This window comes from Actinia tenebrosa, unplaced genomic scaffold, assembly GCF_029948245.1.
Source record: "Actinia tenebrosa isolate PJP-AT-01 unplaced genomic scaffold, QUT_ActTen_1.0 PGA_scaffold11__36_contigs__length_13525064, whole genome shotgun sequence".
Lineage (NCBI taxonomy): Eukaryota > Metazoa > Cnidaria > Anthozoa > Actiniaria > Actiniidae > Actinia > Actinia tenebrosa.
The window spans coordinates 2,556,915-2,580,210 of NW_028292571.1; the positions used below are offsets into that span (position 1 = coordinate 2,556,915).

Here is a 23,296-nt window from a genome sequence, read left to right on the forward strand (position 1 = left end):
TATTATGATCTTACACATTTTTGCAGTGGCCTCAGTAGAAGTGAAGCAGAAATAGAGTTTGTAACATTGACACAACAGCTGGAAGGATATGGGGATGAATACTATCCTGCTAAAGTAAGTAGGATGTATAATTAACTCCCACTTTTGCAGGCTATATGTAACAATCAAATAACAAGGAAAAAGCTGTGTCTTTTGCTATTAAAAGGATGCGAGGATCTAAAATTTTGAATTATGGGTTGTGATAGTGATAATTATGGAGGAGTGCTTTTGTGGAGGATAAATTTAAAGGTAAAGTACCTGTATTTAACGTCACTAGTTCCTTCAGTTGAAATTCAACTGCTATCAATGGAAGCCGACAGTGCGCACTTTACTCAGATCAACCAAGAACAAAATGTTGCACCACTGTGGCAAAAGTGCATTTAGGGAAATCCTGGGGCATGCTCTTCCAGAACATTTAAATGTTTGATTTTCTGCTATAGATGTTTCTGAGTACAATAAACAAGATGCTTTCTGGTCTAGCTTGGGTATAGACTACAGCATTTAAGACAAAATGAACAAAAGGAGTTTGTACCCGAACTAGACCATGATGCCTCATGTTCGCTAACTCAGAAAAAGCCAGTTTATACCACTAATCTGTCCATGGGTAGGAGTGTATATATATATGAGGAGGAAATACATTTGCCACGTAGGAATCTAAACATCACCAAACCAGAATGATTAATCCAGCTCATAGCTACAAATTATCATCATAATATGTAATAAAAAATTTGAATCTCTATATTTGCTTATAGGATAATAAAGGTACATTGATTCTTATTGGCGCAACATTTCTTGGCATCATCATCCGACATCCACATGGATTACCACCTGTCTGCTTCAAGTAATTATCTTTTAAATGTTTTTTCCCATCACTCCCTTGAAGGGGTTCTTCTGTGAGTTTCACTCTGACACACACGCTACCAGTACGTTCACTATTTACAACACACGACATTCAACTCACAGTGAGAAAAACCAGAGAACCCTGAGAAAACTTGCTCGTGTCAATCCCTTCGCTCCCTGTAAGGGGCCCTTCCAGAAGATTTGCTCCACACACACTACCACTACATTCATTCTTCACACACACACACTCACTCACTCATTACTAATTTCCATGCATGTCATTTTCTTTATTATTTCTTTTTTTCTATCAAATTCATTATACAAAAATCTGTTGTTAATACAACATTTCGTTCTGTAACTTGCAACGCATTGCATATGTTGTGCAATATGTTGTATGTTTTTTAACCCATGTTACCACACTGCCGTTTCAGGTGGCCAGATATCGTACATATTTCATACTCTAAGAGATACTTCTGTGTTGAAACAACCAAAACCTTGGATACAATTCAATTTGGAATGGTAAGAAATAGCTTTAATTCTTATTGCTTAAGCTCGATAAAATTATTACCTTATGATGAGCCATTTAACCATTTTACTCCACGATTTTCGTCATCTCGCTACGCCTCGTGAGTCCACAACATTTTCACAGCTAGATGACGAAAAAAGTGATAAATAAGAGGACACACAACGGAAAACTGTAGGAAATTGCTTTTTTACCACAAAAATTCAAAATCTTACTACAAAAATAAGGGTAAAATTTGAAAGAAAAACGGGGTTTCCAGCGCGCCTGTGATTTGCTGACGTAATTTATCGATATGTCCTATTTCCCCCGGCTCTAGACCAATCAGAAAGCGAGAAAATTCACAATGGTGGTAAAATAGTTAATTGGTTTAGTTGGTTGAGCACTGGACTGTTGTGTGAGGGTTCGTGGGATCAATATCTGGCTAGACCAACACTCATGGTCTAAAAATAACTTAGGAGAAAGTGCTGCATAAGTCTTTGTACCTTTATCTTCACTAATAACAAATATCGGTGGGGTTGTAAATAAACCACTTCATTTTTTTGATTTGATTTGCGTTCTAATTGGCTGTTTGAGCAGGCGGTATTTTGTCAGCATCTGCCCACGGTCGTGGACTGGTATCCTTGGCCGCTAAGCAACAAAACAAAAACAAGTAAAAAAATACGGGCGGTGGTCTGTATATTCAAGAGCTTGGGCACAGTTTTTCCCTATCCGGACCTCCTGGCTGGTAAATAACATATATGTGGTACAGCATTAATTAACCCTGGCAGTGACCACCCTCAGTGTCTATACCTTATACTAACCTTCTCTTATGAACATAAATTGGTTAAAAGTGATTTGAAGTGCGCATCTCAATGGAAAGCACATTTGATTATATACATCTATTTGAAAAAAAGTTGGTGAAAGTTTTTTTGCATGTTGCATACCAAGCTGGAATTGCTCTGTGCATGATGTGGATACCATCAGCGAAAGTTTACAATAATATGGAATTTTCTTAAGCTTTGTCTGCACATTTTTTCGGTATATTTTCTTCTGTGCTGACATTATTTACATATGAATATAGTACCTTTCAAGCTTAGTATGCAAGATGCAACAAATCCTTCTCCAACCTTTTTGAAATAGCTTTATACATAAGCATGTATTATTATAAGTTAATGTGTGTCCATTTGCTTCCTTGGTAGGAGGATAGTTCTACTGCTAAATATGTCTGGAAGATGTTTGTTGGTCATCACAGATTTCGTCGTTTGAACGTTACCAGAACTCCTCGGGAATTCGAAAAATCCCGGTAACATACATCTACAAGCGTTGTTTGCTTCAGCCATGGCCTGGTTGTACAAAGGGTGGATATTACTATCCGATGGATAAATCCTTATCCAGTGGATAAGTCACTGTTGTTATCAAATAATTTTATCCACTGGATAAGATTTATCCGTCGGATAGCGCTATCCAACCTTCGTACAACCAGGTCCTGTTCTTTAACATAAATAATGATAAAAATGATGATGATGACGACGACGACGATAGCGCAGATATATAAAAATCTCTCTGCGCTTTACAATAATAATAACAAAAAGAAAAAGTAATAATAATAACGAAAAATAATGCACTAAATCGAAATGCAACAACCAACCCAAATAAATATCACTCTCCCAACTCACGCGAAATAAAGTGACACCATTTAAAATTCCAATCGTTTTGTTTACAGACCCCCGAAAAAGATGATCGTTGACAGAAAGATGACGCTTAATACTCTCAGATCCAAGGAAAATATGGCGGTATCGACCGTTACACTACTTGAAACAAGCCCTGTAAGTAGTAACATTATTGTCGGTATTGATGAAGGAAGAAATGATAATCAAGGAAATGGCACGTGGCCTGCATAAAAACGAAAATTACTATGGATTTATTTTTGGAAACAGAAAAAAGGTGGACGTTTTGGTTCTCCATTGTCATAATCAATATTTTTATTGTAGGAAAATAGTGAAAGTATTGATAATAATGACTGTATTGACGGTGGTGCGTACACTCCAGGTAAGCTCTTCAGAATTCATTTTTTCTTTCTTCCTCCTTTTGTTTTGTTTTGTTGTTTTGTTTTTTTTCTTTCGATGCCTTTTTTCCTTTCCTTTCCTTTCCTTTCCTTTCCTTTCCTTTCCTTTCCTTTCCTTTCCTTTCCTTTCCTTTCCTTTCCTTTCCTTTCCTTTCCTTACTTCTCCTTTCTACTCCTTCTATTTCTCTTTCCTTTCCCTTACATCCCTTTCATTTTCATTTCTTTCCTTTCATTTTCTTTCCAGAGGCGCTTAGCATGCTTTCAGTTCAACCCTGTTGCTGCTGTGCCACTACTATACACCCCTTGCAGCACGTCGGAATGCAGCTCAATTTGAAGGACCTTACAATAGGTTTCCAATTCTCAGGAGATTGAAATTCTCTTGTTTTGTCTTCCAAATTGAGCTCCTTTGACATCATATACTAGGGTCCATACTTGCGGTTGTGATTAACGACATCACGTTTTTTTCTCCTCTCTCCTCTCTTTTTTCCATTCCATTTTTCTTTTCTTTCGAGGGGTTTCAGGAACTTATTTTTACCTTCCAGAAAGTGGTATCATCAACCCTCTGTTTGAAGACAATGAGGCTGATGACGATGAGGATGCCATTGTCAACGGAGACGAAGATTTCGCATCCAACTTCAACATCGAGCCGGTAGTCATGAGAAATAACTCCAAAACTAACAATAAAAGACCAGCGTCGTCTCTCTTACCCGAAATCAAACCCAAACATTCAGAATCGCCCAATCACATCCTCGATAGACCAAAGTCTGTAGATTTAACAGCCACTGACATCAACCAGCGTCCAATACAAGGTCATTCCGAGGGGTTTGTCCAAAAGAATACAGGATCTTCGTTAGGGATAGGAAGCTCGCTTTCAGTTGACTCTGGCCATCCGCCTACCTTGAACTCTAGCGAGTTTTTCAACTATGGACAGTCATTGGATAGCTTGGTAGAAACGGAAGATAGCGGTGACATGATGATGGAAAGGACTCCGGATTTTACGGAACGGAGTGCATCGAGTAATGGGCATTTAGAAACCCAAGAACAAATCAAGTAAGTGCATCGAATTTGTTGGACAAAGCCAGTAAATAAAGGCGTCAAATTTTATCGTACCATGAAACAACAAGATTAAAGTCAGTGCACGGTTAACTCACAGATCAAAACCTGAAAAAAACTCTGGACTGATAAAAGTCAGAACACGGCTAACTCAAAGATCAAATTAGAATTTATTGTGTGGTTTTACGGGGGGGGGGGGGGGGGGGGCGGCAAACCTGGAGAAATACCTTAAAATCAAATGGGAGACCTAACAAACTCTACTCACATGTGATAACGAGTCTGAGAATCAACCCCGAGACCCCAGAGGAGAGTGGAGAGTGGACTACATAAGTATTACTTGAGAAGTGGATATCATTGACGCGATCTTTATTGGTTTCCCTAGGCCAGTTCGTCCAACGTCGTTGAACTTGGAGGAGGTGGGTGGTATCTGGAGCAACTTCAACACTAAACGAACCAGCGGGTATTGTACTTCAACAGACTCTGATTTCTCTGAAGATAATTGGCAACAAGAAGATGAAGTCGATGAACAGTTATCTAGGAATGAACAGGTGAGATAAACACAAGTTGAACCAATGGTTCTAGAGTAGTATAGGGAATGGGGGTTCCAGCGCAATCTCAACACGGGCAAGACCCGTGTCAAAAATCCACCTACGGAAACAACCCACTCCAAGTGTGGTTGGGGGCAACAGCGCAAATATGTTAGTCTATATATGGAGTGCGAAGATTGTAAAAAGTTTGTTTATGATTTCTGTGTAAAGTGCTTGAAACCCAAGTTTGTACCTACTAAACCAAATAAGTATATTTGTTGTGGTAAGAAAATGCAAATAGAAGACGACACGTCAGCACAGTGTTACGAGTGCGGTAAAAATATTCGTAATGCCGTGCCTTGTGCTACCAGGGAACAATATTATTCCAACGGAGGTCGTAAGAAGACGCCATACAAAAGAATAAAATACTTTAGGGACTGGATGAGTCATATCCAAGGTTATCGACCGGTATATTTAGACAACGAAGTAAAGAAGAAAATCATAGACCATTTAGAAGAGCCAACCCCACAAAGTCTACGGAAGACATTGAAAAAATTAAAACTAGGGAAATATTACAAAGCTATTCCCTATCTTTTGTCTGAAATTACCGGTAAGTCTATTCCCGAGGTTTCTGATATGACAAAAGCCGAGTGGATGTTTTGTCGGCTGGATAAGGATATTCCTTATTACCCTGACGTAATTTACGAAATATTTTACAAGATAGACCCCAACCACCCCCTGTTAGGATGGATTCCAAGAAGATAGTGAACGATTACGTCATATGTTTTCAGCCAATCAAAACCTTCACAATTTTCTTTCACATTTGTGAAAACGTTTCACATTTGTGAAATAGATTTGTGAAATTAATTTGCATATGAACCAGACAGCCGGCGTTCAATATGCAAATAGAATCCTGTCTTGCTTTTTTCAAAGCAGATGTTTACTGAGCAAGCTTTCTTTGAAGCTCTTCTTTTGCCTCCTGGTAGATCTTTTTGCGAGATTCCTCGGAAAGATCTCTTACGACTGTTTTTTTATTCCTTATGTCCGTCTTTAATTTCTCGTACTTTTCCTCTTCGGCTAAGATAAGCGAGAATTCTACGTCGTCTATCTTTCTGTCACGCAAAGCCTTTGAGACAAGGTCAGTGATCGTATTTACTTTAGCCCTTGACAGAGCTATTGTCGTGTCGTGTTTTGATATTTTGCTTGACAACTGTTTCATAATGCCCGTAGCAACAGCCGAAATAATACCACAGGCTGCCCCAACGCTGGCCAAAGGAACGCCAACGACTATTCCGGGTCCAGTAAGCGAAGTAGCAACGCCGGAGCCCGTTAACACAACAGATATGGACCCTGAAGTTATCGAAATCTTATGTAGCGTACTCCGGGCTCTGACGTACTTTTTTCTAACTTTTTCATAGTGTTTTGTCTGCCCTTCCAAGTAAGCCAGGATTAAGTTCGCTTTATTCAGACGAAAGTTTTCAGCGTTTAATTCGTTAGGTTCCTTAGGAAGTTCAGGATAAAGTGGAGGCGCTGATGGTATAACATCCATTATATATACTAATGTACGACGCTTTTGGGAATGATATTGAGGAGCAGCCACATCACGACAACCGGGATTACTGGAATTGGAGAGCATTTAGGAAGATGTTTCCACATGCAGACCCCAGTAAGTTCGAAAGAAGACCCGATGGTATTTACTATAACGGCTCTAGGATGTACAGCAACGAGGATTTGAAGCCTACGCTGGTTAATCAAATAGACGATCAACTGAAGCATTCGCCAATGCATAAGCCAACGCCAGCGCCAACGCATGTTGAACCCAGTTGGTCAAAGGAATTATTGCTTGGTACCAGTACTTATCCGATACCCGCAGTTTCATTTGATAAACACCCAAGCTTGGACCTAACGCTGAACATGCGGATTTCTAACAAGCATTCCTTTCCGTTAAAGGTGCGGGATATCTTCAAAGACGTACCCATTATTCATACCACCGCTAAGGAATCTCATGAATGGTTAAGTGGTCCTAACATGCGTTATTGGCCGCAGCAACTAAACTTTGCAGTTTGGTGTGCCACTAGCGGCTGTGGTGTAAGCGTAAGCTTGATGAAGAATTCAATATTTATGTTTCATTTTCACTTCACGGTTAGAAGAATACTGCATGAAATGGGTGTTATTGCGCTGCCGGGAGATGCTGCGTTTTATCCAAGAGATAACAAATACAGCGTGCCGGCTTATGACAGACTTTGTAAGGAGTTTGACGTTGTAGGGAAGGATTTCCGATGCACTGCCGGCGCTAACAATGGTCTGGGGCATATTTGGGCTTATTGGGGGATTGGTGGACACGAGCTAAGTGATAAGGAAGTTCATGCGTTGAATCTACGATGGAACACTGGGTATCACAAAGAAACTCACGACAGTAGCACCTTCTTTGAACCAAACGCTAAGACCACTAAGGAAGTTAGAGACGGACCTTTGTTCAAAGACGAGGGCGGTAAGTATGCAGGGGCTAATCCACTGATTATCAAAATTACCAACGACGAGCAAACAAAGCAATATCTTAATTTCATACCCCCAGAAGGTAAAGGACTAACCAAAGCCGGCCTTGCCCGTTTAAACCGCAGCATAGAAGCTTACGTGTATTCTATCCTTGGAGCTCAGGTAAACACCCGATCCAGCATAATCGGAAATACTGGCGCCGCAGAAGAAACGCGAGCCGAAGCCTTGATCTTATTTGAAAGTTCAATCTTGGAGGGCGACATTAGCAAGGGCGTACAGCGTTACCAACTAGCCATACAAAATTCTAAGGCGAGGTTGGACTATGCAGTAGCCCCGGGTTGTTGGTTAATGCCTAGTAATTTATCTATAAATACTGGTTCTGTAGTAGGATACAACAACAAACTGCAGCGAGCTACTAAGGATATGAAGTTTGGGGTGAACGACGTGAACTCTGACACTCTTAGGAACATTCCTCACTTCGTAGAGAAGCCAAAAAAGTCACACGAAACGAAGCTACCCACAGTTAAGAAACCATCAAAGAAGGTCCTACCTGCGATACCTGAGGAATATGACCATAACTTATTAAAAGCCGGTCTAGCAGCTGCAAGCATTGGTCTGAGCTATTATATATGGCGATGAACAACCCCTACGTAACTGGAGTAGATTGCGTTTATACGACTTACACAGGCGAGAAAAAATACACCCAAGCATCTTGGGTTGATGTCACGGGCATGTCCGTGAATTTGAACTACTCAGGAAAGAAGTTGATAATATGCAGTATTTGCATTGGTACGGCGAGTGATGCAAACGTAGGATTTCGTTTCTGCGACGACAATGGAGTATTACAGCCCATGCGCGCGAAGACAAACAACAGAGAGCCTACACATTTCTCGGTAGAGCCGCCCGACACCAGCACCGAAAATCTCTCGGTTTGGACTTTTCACATGGTTGCTGATTGCCATGGGAAGGTAAAGTTGCAAATACGCGTAGATGACACGGCGTCGGCGTGCATAAATAGCATAGAAGATCAAAGAGATCGACCTTATAATCACGCGACCATCAGCACTCTTACAGTGTTAAGCCTGTGAGAATCTGTGATTCTTAAATTATATGAATCCGCATTTAAGTGAAACGCATTACGTTCACTACTTAGACGTAAAGGAGTACGCAAGGCATGAGTGGTTTGATATGGGAATGTGGGTTGAAGTTGGAGGTCCTGCGTTAGTCATTTGCACCATTAGCATTAACACGGGAATGAGCGCGAATGTGGGGTTTAGGCTTGTCGATGAGAATGACGAGCCTTTGCCCCCCTATCGAACTTCCCCGAACAGCAGAAGAGCGGCCCACTTTTCGATGGAGCCAAACAAATTTAGCGGAGAAGATCTGACGCCGGTCACGTTTCATATGGTAATTAATTGTAAATATGCTAAGTTACAAATATTTCCTGATGACGGTAGCAACGATGGGTCGACGCCGGGCAGCGCAAGGATAAACAGCATTGGCGTGGGTAGCAATATTATCGATGCGGTTTGGAGTCATAAACCCATTTCCACTATGAGCGTGCTGCCGCTAGCCCCAAATTATCAGGGCGGCGCAAATACTATCTTTCATCATCCTCAATCAAGGACGCGGAAAGAGCGCAGCAATTCTAAGGACAGGAAATCCAAGGTCCCTTCATCGACCTAGCTTCTTCAGGAGTACCACCCCAATAGCGACAACCAACATCCAAATGTTATTCCCCACGAACTTCAACAGTTCTCCGCCAGCCCTAAGTGCCAAGGAAACAACCGAACCCAGCAGCCCAGGCAAGCCGGCTGCCATCTTTTTTCCCAAGTCCGTCAGCCCATTGCCTAATTTCTTTACGCCCGCGCCTGTAGCCTTAAGCGCGGATAGGATAACTCCTACTACGCTTGAAATAGCGACCGCAAACGCCAGCGGAACGCCATACTTCAAAAGGGCTCTTTTTACCTTTTCCTTGGTGGTAAGCCCCAGCTCCTTTTCCAGGTTTTCCTTTTGCGCCTGTAATTCCGCAAGGTGTACCTGAAGGGTTTCTGATTCCCTTTGAGCTGCCTCCCTTTCCTCTTCGGGACGAGTCTGGTCGTTGATTATTTCCTGCTGCCGCTCTATTTGCCCCTCCAGGTCTTCGATGGCCTGATCTCTTTGCCGGATTTGTTCTTCCTTAGTGTTAATTTCGGCAACCAACTGCCGCCGTTCCTCTAAAGAGCCGGTTATGGTGATATGCAAGTTTTTAGCTTCTTCCTTGCTCATATCCAGGTCTTTTAGAGCAAGATTGAAGGCGTGTCGGGCTTGGTCTCTTTCGTCTAAAGCCGTTTCAGCTTCTCGCCTGAATTGCAGTATGACCTCGTTCTTGCCCTTGGTTTCTTTCTTGTGAGCATCGGTTAGCTGCCGTATTTGTTTTTCGTAATTTGCTTCCTTTTCCTTCAACGTTTCTTGTAGTTCCTCGGCGTGTTTTTCTAGTGCGACCCTTTCATTCAAGGCTCCCAACCTTTCTAACGCACTTCTGGTAGCTAGTTGAAAGCCTCTTAATCTTGCCACGTTAACCTTGACCGAGCCATTTTCGTCAAAGAGGACTTGTGGTTTGGTCCAACGGTTTTTGTCGGGATATCTCATGTCTTGAACGCTTATGAGGACTTTGTTTCCGCGTTCTGTGAGCCTTACGTCGTCGGCCTCGAAGTGGGAATAGCGCTGCGTTAGCTCTTGCGTTGCCCACTCTACGGTTTCCCGCGCGGTTGCTCCCTGCTCACCCATGTTTCGAAGTTCTATGTACTCGGGGGCGGACTTACCCGGGTTCTTTTCGTGCCACATGCGATTCAAGGAGGTCTTGAAGCTTTTCCACCTACTGCCGTACGTGTTTTCTAGGGCCATGTCGTAGATTAGGGGGTCGGTTTCCGCGCCTTTAGTCCATGCGTCGTATTCTTCGTCGTTAATGTCGACTTGACCTTCTTCGGTAAGGGGATCGAAATCCGTTCCTTCTACTTCCATTATATATGATAAGCTCAAAGTTAAACCCCAACGTATTACCTAAGCAGGTTGGCGGACTGAAAGCAGAACGCACCTTTCACCGGGTCACCTTTACCCCCAGCAGCGCTAAACCTGGAGAAACGCTGTACGTAGGCGTGCCCCGCCTAACGGATAACCTAGTCTTAGTTCCTGGCACCTTGGCTTTAAGGTTCGACCTAGCGGTACAGTCAAGCCCCACAGATGAAAGGATTATCGTTAACAACCTTGGTCGCAACATCGTTTCAAAGATGCGAGTAAAGTTCGCCGGGGAATCCCTCTTAGACTTAAACAACTATGACCTGTACACCACCTACAAAGATCTGTGGCTGACTGCATTCGAAAGGGCACAAAAAATAGAGCAGGGTATCGGTAGCGCAATATTACGTAAGGTTAGGACTCCCACCAAGACACAACCTACCGATTCTGGCGACGCAACTGACGTGGCAGATGCAAAGGCCATCAAGACAGCCTATGGTACTAAATACGTAATACCATTGGACTTTGAGGCTATTACCAGCCACGGGGTTTATTATCCTAGACAGTTGAGTGAGTTGCAGTTTGAAGTGACCTTAGCCAACATGACTAACATCATTGGCGGGTTAAGCACTGCGTTGTCGGGAAGTATTCATCCATACGCCATTACCAACCTGGAATTGCAGTATGAAACCATACACTCCGAAGATCTAGCACGTAGCGCTGGCATGGAATACAGTGCTGGAAAGGCTTTCTTGTACGACCACGCGGTAATGTACAAAACCTTTAGTTTCCTGGATAAGACAGACGCGGTAATTACTCAGAGCATTAATTTACCACGTCGTAGTCTTACGGGGCTGATGTTGGTATTTATTAAGCCTTATGAAGCCGGTAAGCGCGACTCTGAAGCCTTTCATAACCCCGGCATCACCAACGTCGGGATTAGCATCAATGGAGTTCCAAATAAGGTGTATTCGCAGGGAATGAAGCCCTCAGACATCTACAGGGAAATAAAAAGAAAGTTTGGGGATCAAGTTGCACCCGGTGAGTTCTTTACCAATAAGTATGCACTGTGGATTGACATGCGAACCACCAACGACGAGGATTTACATGGGCAGGGATTGCGTCTGGTAAATACCCAGGACGGCATTACCCTGGAAATCAAGCGTGACTTAAACGCTAGCGCAGGCGACTCAGACAAGATCAACGCATACATCTTCGTGGTGTCTGACGCCCAGTTGAGCGTAGAAATGAATCAGCTAAAGAGCGTTGCGTATTGATTCGCGCGCTGCGCTCCCTCATCCAAGAAAGGATAAAATATCCCTTACGTATATAATGCTTCGCGTATTTGAAAACAACAACACCAAACTGCAATGCATAGTGCAAGGCGATAAACTTTATTTCAAAGCAAAGTCCGTGGCTGATGCCTTGGGTTACGTAAATTCCAGAAAAGCGGCGTCTGATCACGTCTCAGAGGAAAACAAGGTAACTTTGAGGTCTATAAAGGGTGTAAATCTGACTGACACCCTTAATGCGCAACCACATTCCGTTTACATCACTGAAATGGGTCTTTATGAGTTAATATTCGGATCTGAAAAGTCCGTAGCTAAGGAGTTCAGAAAATGGGTGTTAGGTGACGTTCTCCCTACCCTCAGGAAAACAGGTAAGTATGAAATAGAGCGGCGCTTTGACAGTCCTAACAAGTTGGTATTCAAAATAGAAAATGAATTTGACCTGCATAAGAAGGTCGTAAACTACATACGTCGATTCCACCCTATCCTACTGCTCGCACCAGGTCTTGGAGAACTACAGGACTCAGCTAGCAAAAGGATAGTATGTTGGCAGAAAGGGTATCAGGCGGGGCAACCCGACATCTTAGTTCTTAATGCACATAAAAAGTATAATGGGTTATGCTTGGAGTTGAAGACACCTAAGGGTAACGGCGTATTATCACCTAAACAAGAGGCGTTACTCGCACAATACGAGGCAAATGGTTACCTAACCATGGTGTGCAACGATTACGACCTTATATGCAGGGAGATCGACCATTACGCGGAAGGCATTCGTGTACCTTGTCCTTGGTGTGTTAAGGCTTTTAAGACGCAGGAGGCGTTAAGGACTCACCAAAGAATATTTCATAGATATAATGATAGTTGAACAGACACACTGGCGTGAATTAGTTCAAGGCATCACATACAAAATAAAAAATTACGTCGTCTTCGAAGACATCAGCCGCTTAAGGTTGGTCCTCAAACACGAAGGTAAAGAGTGCACGCTATGGGCGCCAGACTGCGTGCGGTACGTCATTCAAGGTGAAGAGTACACACACATACGCAGTCATGGTAAGGTTAACGGTCGATGGAAGTTCGACGTTGAAAGGAAGGTAGATGCTAATCCTCTTTGTGATTAGTCATCCTCGTGGGCGGTTAGGTATTGGTCTGCTTCGGCGGACCTCATTTTTTCTGTCATGTAATTAGTGGATATGGTAATTAAGGCTCCTCCTGCGAACGCTGCGATGTAAGGTAACATTATATATATATTATTCATTTTTCCATGCTTTTCTTACAGCAAGGTAATGGTCTAAGGGCTTGGGTCCGTCGTACAGGCAACACCAAATATGTTGACCGCTACGTAGACAGCCACATCGGTCGCAAATGCCGTCCCAGTGTTCCCTGTCTTCCCATCTCACGCCCTCGACGTCGTCAAAGCATACGAAGGTCTGGTCTATTTCCTTCTTACGTCGCGTGAGCGCCCGGGAGGTTTCGTGGGGACAACAACGTTCGGCTAAGTCTCCGTGGGTTTCACAGACGACATCTTCGAGGTGGTAACGACGACAGCGGTATTTATGCCAGTTCTCCTCGAAGTGAGGTTCATCGCAACGGAGACAACGGTCTTTGAGGCAGACTCTGTTCTCGCGGTGATATCGTAGGGCCTGTACAGTGGACAGTTCCTTACCGCAGTCACCGCAAAGGGTACTTACGGTCTTCTGACAGACTTTCTTGGAAAGATGGTATTGCAGTCGCTGCTTGCTACTAAAAGCTCTATCACATTGCACGCACTTCATTATATATACCTTATTTTTTATTGTTAAATTGTTAAAACCAGCAAAAGATAATGATGTAGGTCTTATCCTTTATTGTTAAATTGTTAAAGTAAGATCATCGACATCATCTTAACCATTCTTTGATATCATCTGTGGTAATTTAACAAAATGACGATAAAAAATAGACCCTTACTTGAGACCTCTTTGCAGTATTTAACAAAATAACAATAAGAAAGAAGACCTATGCTAATTCCTCTTGCTGGGGCTTAGTAAGATCTTCTTTGCGACCTCTTACTCTTCCAAGTCTCCTCCTCGAACGTCGTCTAAAGTCCTTTGTGCTTTAGTATCCGCGGGACACCAATGTCCAACGAAGTCTTCTTCAGAGAATACCTTATTACAGTGACGGCAGCTGTGTTTCTTACGAGGCTTTGGCGTTGGAGGGGTAACGACAATGCAGTCAGCAGGTAGTTCAGATGTAATGCAGTCCATATATATATTCACAGAGGGTATCGCATGAAGTCCTTAAGGGAATCCCTAGCCCAACCTATCATTGTCCAGAGCGCAGCAAGCCTCTCTGTGCGCTTCAGATTGCACATTTCTTCGTGTAGCTCTTGCACGCGCTCCCGTAATCGATCGATCTCTTCTCTTTGCATCTTAATGGTATCTAATTTATCTTGCATGTAGGCGATGGTCTTTTCCAGAGGCTCCATTATATATAAATGGATCCAAACCATATTCCTTGCAATGCTCTTATCGTAGGACCCACCGGCTGCGGAAAGACCCAGTTCGTCGTGGAGCAGCTGTTAGGACCCTTTAGATACCGCTTCGACTATATCGTGTTATTATGCCCCACCTACGTGAACAACCGCACCTGGACTGGTATAGGCGCGAACGATGACGACTTCTTTGTGGACATCTTAGACCCTAATGAGTTATCCGGTCATTTGAAGTTCTGGCACAAGCAATTCCCTAAAGATACACAGACGCTCCTCATATTGGATGACATTGCCTGTGGGGACGACGTAAAAAGGCGCACCTCCGAATTAGTGAAGCTCGCCTTTAGCGGCAGACATGACAACATTAGCGTTTGGTTGCTTTCCCAGCAGCTTACCAGCGTCTCTAAGCCCTTTAGGGAAAACATAGGCTCTCTCGTAGTATTTTATACTCCGAGCAAGTCTGACCTGGAAACCATTTTAAGCGACTACGGCGGTGAGATAAGCAAGGAACAGCTGCACGAATACATGCGGCATTTAAAAACGCACCAACATTCCAAGATGATCTTCTCTTTGAGGTTTCCGTATGACGTTAACATATATGGACATTGAGCAGCTCATAGATGAAGTCCCCACACAGTTAGATGAAAGTAACCTCAAGGAACAACTTAACATTCTTGTGTCTTCTGGGAAGTGTAAAGAAATGATAGGTAAGGAACTTACCCATGAGCAGGTTAATAAGCTGTCAGAAGAGGAGGTTAAGAAGTTCCATAAGAGGTACGAGGCTGCCCTTGCAAGTAAGACCACGGACGCCGTAGCAGACTCCGCTATCCGACTTGCCACTAAATTGCTTGGACTTGCGCTGCCCATAGACGACGTGGAGCAACTGCGGAAGGACATAAGCGAGGACTATGTTATCGCCCAAGAACTTAAGATAACCTGTGGGTGGTTGTCTTTGAAGTGCGGTAAGTTAATGGCAGTCGCCTCTGCGGCACTTCACGTAGCTCAGCACGTCGACTTGAAGGAGGTACTAGGTTCCTTTGGAACATCTTGGAAGGACTTCAAGAAGGACAGAGAAGTCGAAAAGGTCTTCCAGGCAGCACTTGCTGAGGTACCTGATCAAGTCGCCTCAAGTACCTAGTCAAGTCGTTGTCAAGTCACCTCAAGTACTTAGTCAAGTCGTTGTCAAGTCACCTCAAGTACTTAGTCAAGTCGTTGTCAAGTCATTGCCAAGTCATTGTCAAGTCGTCATCAAGTTACTTGTCAAGTCCTTCAAGTCCCTTAATATAAGATGAGTGGCACCGAAGAACAACCAGAAAAGGCTCCCGTAGAAGATACCAAGATTACCAAGGCTAAATCTCCGGGCAGAGTCGCTGCCGGAAAGAAGCTCGCGGAGATGAACAGGAAGAACAAAGCCAAAAAAGAAGAAAAGGTGGAGGAAAAAGAAGAGGAATCCTTTATTAATCCGGGATACGTCATTGGCGCGTTAGGAGTCGCTATAGCAGCAGGCAGCCTCTACTTACAATGGCGGGCAACGAAAAAGGTAGAACCACCAACGTATCGCGCACCTGTGGAGGTTAGAAAAAGTAAGATCCCTGAAATGGAGTAGATTTATCACCACGTCCCGTGGCGACCTAGATTTTCCTTCTCGCTTTGTAATATAATGTCAACCGCGTTATTGAAAACTGTTGAAGAGGCAGCTATCATTACTTCCATCGTTGCGGGTATTGGTTGGGTAGGTAAGAAAGTGCTCAAAGAAGACTTTACTGAAGACCCAAGCAAGAGCTTCGCTAATTTCGCTAAGATGACCGCTGCCGTTGGCGGGGCTATCATGGTAAAGGATTACCTACGGAAGGAAAAGTACATCCCTAATGTATAAATGGCTAGCGTGGTCGCAGGTGGAGTTATTGCAGCCTTAGCATTCACTGGAGCTAATTATGGTGGTCAATATTTGGATAGATTAGTTAGAGGTGATCGCAGCGGAGATTTGGCCGCCGAAAGGAAGAGACACGACTTAGCGCTGGAGAAATATCAGCGGGACGTGGCAACTTGGAATGAAAAAAGACAAGCTTACAGGGATTGGTTGGACAAGAACTACCAAGACAAGATGCAGGCGGATAAGAACTTCGAAAACACAGACTACGCCTTCAAACTTTATGCGCAAGCACACCCCGCGGCATTAACGGGGTTAAGAAAGCCTCAGTTCAAGAATTACTACCAGCCTTCTAAGAAACAAAAAGACAATGAGTTGGTCTTTGTAGGAGTCGCAGGGCTGGCAGGAGGCGTGGCCTTGGCGTATCTGCTCTAACGAAGGGGACTTGTCCCCTGTAATATATGATCGTCTTTTTGGAAAGCGACAAGAATAACTTTACCACTTATCTGAATCCCCCCATCAAAGCCTGTAAGGTTCGGTTGGTTAGTTGCTCTTTGTATAATTCTTGGTATAATTTAATTAATGGCTTTGTCATCGGAACTTCCGGCACCAAACCAAAAATACCAGATTCCCATTACACCCCCATAACACTGGCTAAGGAGCTAGCAAAGCATGGATATACTCTTACCACAGGATTACCCCATGAAATGACATTCAAGAAAAATAGTGGAAGCGCCAATCTAAAGGACAGTTCATTGGTAGAACTCCTGGGCCTTACTAGTACCACGATAAATAGCGGCAGTACATATGATGTGAAATGGAAAGTCGCATCCTCTTACGAAGTCTATTGCGACTTGGTTCATAGTTACAACAATGGAGAAAAGTCTTCTCTTATGTCCAAGTTTCTACCCAAAGGTAATCCATTTGACCCAGTAGAATACACTCCCATTTCTTTGGAATATGATTTGTCTAATTTGGTAGAAAGCATAAACATTACCATTAAAGTGGACGGAGAGACGGTGGATTTCAACGGACGCAAGATCAATCTTGTTTTGGAATTCATATAATGGGCCGCGTAGAGGACAAACTTAAAAGGATTTACTATGGGCCGGAAGGCTATTGGAGAGGAGCGTCAGCTATCAAGAAACTCGCGACCGCGGCCAGGGTATCAGACGAAACGGCTAAGAACTGGTTGAAAAAACAAACCCTCTGGCAGGTTTATCTTCCCGTGCCTAAGTACATTCCCAGGCCCAGCTTCACCGTAAATACCCCCAATGAAGTTCATCAGGCGGATTTGCTTTTCTTACCGCACGACAAGGTGAGAAAGAAGACCTATAGGTACGCTTTGACCGTAGTCGATATCGCAAGCAGATACAAGGACGCCGAACCTATAACCAGCAAGGATTCTGGGGAAGTCGCAGAAGCCCTAGGTAGGGTTTATAAGCGCGTCTTGAAATGGCCTAAGCTGCTGCAAGTGGATGCGGGGACGGAGTTTATGGGCGTGGTTACCAAGACCCTGAAAGACCACGACACTAAGATTAGAAGAGCTAAAGCAGAGTACCACAGGGGTCAGAGCATCGTCGAAAGATTCAATAAGACCTTGGCCGAGCGTCTCTTTGGGTACCAGTATTGGAAAGAGCTGGAAGATCCCTCCAAACGCAACAGGGAATGGACTCAGAGGCTCCCCCAGGTCGTCGCAGCTTCGAACAACGAGGCGGCCAGGGCTACGGGAATGAAACCCAAGGATGCCATAAAAAAGAAACACGTGGAACACAAGTCCTTCATCAGAAGTTCGAGGGCGGTCTTCCCCCAGGAAAAAAGATTAGGCGATGTCACGGTTCGATATCTCTATGAGTCGGGTGAATTAGAAGGAGGATCCAAAAGAGCTACGGATCCTAATTGGTCTTTGGAAACTTACCAGATCCGAAGTGCGATAGCTAAGAAGGGTCAGCCCATCTTGTATTATCTTCATGATGGTCCCACGCGTGGGTTCGTCAAAGAAGAACTGCTTATCGTGTGATGTCCGAATGCTATCGTATGGATACCATCATCACACATCCACCTCTTACCGTCAAATGCAGACAGTGACACCTTCTCCTGCGTAACGTTGTGTATTTGATGTCCGTAGCTGCGCAGGCTGTTCATCTTATGTCGCTGTTCCTTACGCGTACGCAGTACGTTGAGGTAGGACTCGTGGGTAATGTCCTTCTTAACCACATATTTTTTTACGCCTTTAGCTTTCTTTTCTACGCCGTCTAACTTTAGCACGCTGTACATCTTTGGTTTCAGACCCACGTACTCTACTATGGGTTTTCCTAACATTTCGTCTTTCATCTTCCCAATTACCTTCTTATTCTTCGCAGAGTAAAGGAAGTGCTCCTTCGGGTAACCGCTGGTGTCGTACTCGTCTATGTCGGGGAGGCAGTCTTTGTAAACGTCTTCCGTTTGCACTTCTAGAATTAGGGAGTCGGTGTCTGTGTACAGGAGGCGACAGCGGTCTCCGTACTTTGGCTTAAGCTTATCGTAGTAGAACTCGTACATAAGCAGCTTCGATAGATCCAGCACCGTAAAGCCTGTGTAAACGGGCTTGTTTAGTAAGAGGTTTGCCCTTTTCATGTGAATCACGTAGAAGTCCAGCATTTCTACGTATCTAACGAAGCCTGGCTGTGACACGTATGCTTCTGCTTCCTCTTTGGTGCTGACTATTTTTACGCTTACGCGCTTGCGGATGTTCTCCATTGTCTTTCCGAACACGCTGTTGTTCATCAGTTTGAAGAGGTTTTTCTCGAAGTCATTTTTCGCTGCGGTACGCTTTTGCGTGTTAAAGTCAATGTAGGGGCGCATCCAGGGTTCCTGCGTGAATTTTAGGACTCTGTGGATCTTCTCTACGCGCATTCCGTGTCGCACGTAGAACTGCAGGTTGCGGTAATGTACCACATACTTCTTCTTATCCATCAGGTTCATAGTTAGTTTCCTGTACGGTTTGTAACCAGGGCACATTTGCTTTTGCAGCGGACTTAGCTGCTTAAATGGTATCTCTATCGCTTCTGGTGCTAAGGGGAACTCATTGTGTTCGTCGTGCAGGCGCTCTGGGTACTCCAGATCCACTTCTAAAACGTAACCCTTGTCTTCCTCCTTTCCTACCTGCATGTAGAAGTCTATCGGCTTCACTGGATCCCATTCGAAGTCTCTCACAGGTAGGTACTGTGACATTGCCCAACCATAAAGGTTATTCGCATCCAGGTAGTAAATGTATGTGGTTGGTTTCTCTGGGTCGTGCTCTACTAAGGGGTTGTTTGCGCGGGCGTAACGTCGGCTGGGTCCGCATACGCCGCCACGAATACCGTCTTCCATAAACCGATACATGTCGTACTCCGTTAGGAGATCCAACTGCGCATTTGTCTTCTTTAACAAAGCACTCCAGCTGAGCCCAGGAGCCGTGTAGAAATTAGCGGGATCCAATCCGTAATATTCCATAGCCATCTTTCTGAAGCTTTGGAAAACGTCTGCAAGCAGCACTACGTCAGACCTTAGGTAGATGTCGTGGTAGTCCCCCATGTTCTCACAGGAGTACTTTTCCCACACGTCTAACGCATGCTGGTACTCCTCATCCTTTATGCCGGACTCGTTTAGGGTGCTGTAGAAGCGATCTTTGGGTGGTAGGGACTCTTTGAATCGATCCCAGGAATCCATGTATTCGTATGGGTAGACTCCTTTCCTTTCCGCACCATATTGACTGGAAATGGGAAAGTTGGTGTTATACTTTACGAGGTTTGCCAAGGAGTCCGCCATAAACTGCTGCGAATCTAAGAACTTTAGCTTACCCACAGTTACGGACATGTAGCGCTCTTTGTTGTTGGGTATGCATTTGACGTCGGAGCCGTCTGTTCCTTGTAGTAGCAAATGGGAGTCGTAACCGCGGAGGTTGTGAAAGAACACCGGAATCTCCATATCTGGATTTACTTTGAAGTTTATATTGCATTTCCAATGAGCCGCTCCTCTGTATTTACCAGTGATGTGGCAGTGATCCCTAACCTTATCCACATAGAAATCCTCAACAAATGCTTTGTGGCAGTGAATGCAGTGCGTGGAGGGCTTTCCCGGCTTCTCACCTTTCTTAGCATACTTCCCGCATTTAAAATGAGCTTCTCCTAGATACTTTCCATCTTCATCCCACGCTTTCTTGGCTCGTCTTCCAAACTGAAGAAGCGTATGTTGGCAAATGTGGCATTTTTTTGCCTTGTTAAAAGCCTCCTGGTTCTCTTTGGTAAATTCCATCTTCTTTGGACGTCTTAATTGTTCTCTTATCTCCCCCTCCTCTTCTCGCAATGCTTCTAGAAACTCATTAGCTGCGTTCTTACCTCGGTAAATCACAGGAGGGTTTGCTTTACCGTCTGATCTGACTACTATGTAACCAAAGGAGCAGATCTCGTGTAATCCTACCTTATTCGTGGCGCCACGTTTCTGCTCTTCCTTAGTTATCAACGCTTCGAAGTCTGCATATATCACGTAAGGCACTTGCATCTGCTTTTGATGGTCTGCGTATGAAAGCTCTTTGTTGGTGGGCATCTGGATCCGTTGCGCCACTTCTTCGACTCCGCGGCAGATCTCATCGTGTTTCTTTAGGGTATTTAAGGATGTAAATGACAGCAAGCAGCAGTCACAGAAGTACTTTTTGCCTTTGTGCTTAGTATGTCTGTAGAATAGTCTGCTAATGTGTTTAACCCATGAGTAGTGTCCGCCGTGGTAGAATAAATGTACGCGCTCTCCTTTACTTTTTGACAGAACTAACGGTACTATCGTCTGCTCTCTGACTCCGTAAACGTTAATTGCTAGATCGTTTATTTCCTCAAATATGGGGATGTCTATCAACTGCATGGGAAATTCCACACCATCCCACTCTAAATCATCTGTGGGATACTTACTTGTCCTACAGGGATCCTTCTCTGCTGGATACAGTGCAGACCTGATTGCCCACATAAAGCATCGATTGTCTTCATTCTTCACGTTTACAATAGCCTTCTTCCTTTCTACCCACGTTGGTAGCGGTACGTAACTCCCCCCTCGTATGGGTACGTACCTGGCTATACTTATCTCTATTCCTTCAACCTCCTCTACTGTCCAACCCGATCCTTCTTTCGTGTAGTTAGACAGCGACTCCATTATTGCTTCTAAGGCTTCACTGAGTGACCTATCCAGATTCGTGGATTCTAATATCACTAACGACTTTGATCGCAACATTGCTGTCGTCATTACCTCGTCTTTTGACAAACTTACTTCTACCATTATGCTCGCTTTCAGGGCTCCTAATTCTTCTATACCTTTTCGGAGAGTCCTTTTAACCTTCCTTTCTGACTGACGCCAAAACTGTCTAACGTCAATCTCACCGTTACCGGGTATTGACACCGTGCTGAAGTTGCTTTGGGATTCCATCTATATAATAGGAAATATTTTATACCTAATACCAAGCACTTTTTAAGTCGTCGTAGTCGTACTCACAGTCCTGACAATGCCAAAACAATTTAACCTTAGTCTCAAACTTCTTACCACATCCACAATCATAACTGCTCATACACTTCGTCTTCATTTTCAAATGCTTTTTCAAATCCGCTTCTTTCTTAAAAGTTCTCTTACATTCTTCGCACTCCATATATAGACTAACATATTTGCGCTGTTGCCCCCAACCACACTTGGAGTGGGTTGTTTCCGTAGGTGGATTTTTGACACGGGTCTTGCCCGTGTTGAGATTGCGCTGGAACCCCCATTCCCTATACTACTTTCTAGTTCAACTAGAACATTTGTTCACTCGCTATAGGTAACCCAGGAAGCCGACGTTGCGCTCTTTGCCCCCTCTCTCCATTAGTGTTCTGAGTATTCAAAGCTGAAGCTACACGGATTAGAGAGAAGTCGAAACAGAATTGGAAATCCGTAGGATTGAAGCGAATTCGAGGATCTCCAACTGGCTCCGAAGGCCGCATACAAACGAACTGAGCTAAGCCTGCTCCTCGCTTGCTTGCTCGCGCGCTCGCTCATTCTTAGTTGATTGTTGTTTTTTTCTTTTTTTTTTTTTTTTTTTTTTTGTTTGTTTGTCAATTCTTTCAAATGTATTTTTTCTTCTTATTTGCAGCTTAAAGAACTGAAAAAGAACCTCGCTGAAGGCCAAGTGTTTACAGAATTTCAGAAAATCGGAAGGCGAAGCGAGGTAAGTTCTTCTCTCGTACATTGTGCTTTTCTCTACCTCACTTTTCTAATGATTACTACTATGGGTAATAGTTTGGTACTGTGTGGGTGTATTGAATACATAGAGCAGTTTTCGCATGAGTGTGAAAAGATCACGGCACGAACACGGTCATAACACGTCGAGGCTTATGTCAGCCTAATCACATATCTCGAGAATCTATATTCTCTAATACCCTCTATCCAATCAAATGCCCGAAACACGGTATGAACACGGCGCGGACACGGTCACGCCAAAATCAAGGTACTGTCAGACCACTCACATTGCGCGAGAAAAAAATCCCCAATCAAAATTCTAGAAAACATCACGGTCGCGGTAAGGCACGAATAGGACTTTTTCACAGTCGTACGAAAACTGTTCTATAAGTGAATAATGAGAAGGAAACTTAAACACACCATGTAAAAAGTTTGTAACTGAACTGACATGGTTTAGGACGTTAGTCCGTTCGGCTTGGGAGTAATGTTTTCCCATTTCAAAACAGGTGTCATTCTCTTGAGAATAAGATTTTTTACTATTGTATCCATATTTATGCGCAACCGCTAACTCATGTTATGACTGGATCATTTTAATTAATGATTTATATATTTCTTTTTGCAGAATCTATCCGTATCGACTGGTAGTTTACTCACAAACGAAACTAAAAATCGATACAACGATATTCTTCCCTATGAGGTACCATCCGAACGATCTTGATAACTTTGAAATTATTCTGTCGTTGCCAAGGCAACAAACCGCTGACCATCCAGAAGCATGATGGGAACATATCCTATTCGCGACGTAGCTTTTTCCCGCCCATCTCTCAAGCATGCCAGGCGCGTTTTCCTTTCGCTCAATAACTTTCAATTTTGTCTATACCCTGAAACTTCCTCTTCGCTGATCAAAGTCAGGACACGGTAATCCACGGATTCTTTGT

The 23,296-nt window shown here is 43.8% G+C and overlaps 1 protein-coding gene across 1 annotated transcript in view; it reads left to right on the forward strand.

Moving 5' to 3' along the window:
• LOC116295471 (tyrosine-protein phosphatase non-receptor type 21) overlaps nucleotides 1-23,296 on the forward strand; it is a 34,353-nt gene that overhangs the window by 5,713 nt on the left and 5,344 nt on the right. The window contains exons 7-16 of the mRNA XM_031703282.2: nucleotides 27-114; nucleotides 792-880; nucleotides 1,311-1,398; nucleotides 2,581-2,684; nucleotides 3,105-3,207; nucleotides 3,373-3,430; nucleotides 3,989-4,496; nucleotides 4,882-5,047; nucleotides 22,273-22,347; nucleotides 22,981-23,055. Coding sequence (XP_031559142.2) covers nucleotides 27-114; nucleotides 792-880; nucleotides 1,311-1,398; nucleotides 2,581-2,684; nucleotides 3,105-3,207; nucleotides 3,373-3,430; nucleotides 3,989-4,496; nucleotides 4,882-5,047; nucleotides 22,273-22,347; nucleotides 22,981-23,055 — 1,354 coding nt within the window. The remainder of the gene's footprint in view (nucleotides 1-26; nucleotides 115-791; nucleotides 881-1,310; nucleotides 1,399-2,580; nucleotides 2,685-3,104; nucleotides 3,208-3,372; nucleotides 3,431-3,988; nucleotides 4,497-4,881; nucleotides 5,048-22,272; nucleotides 22,348-22,980; nucleotides 23,056-23,296) is intronic.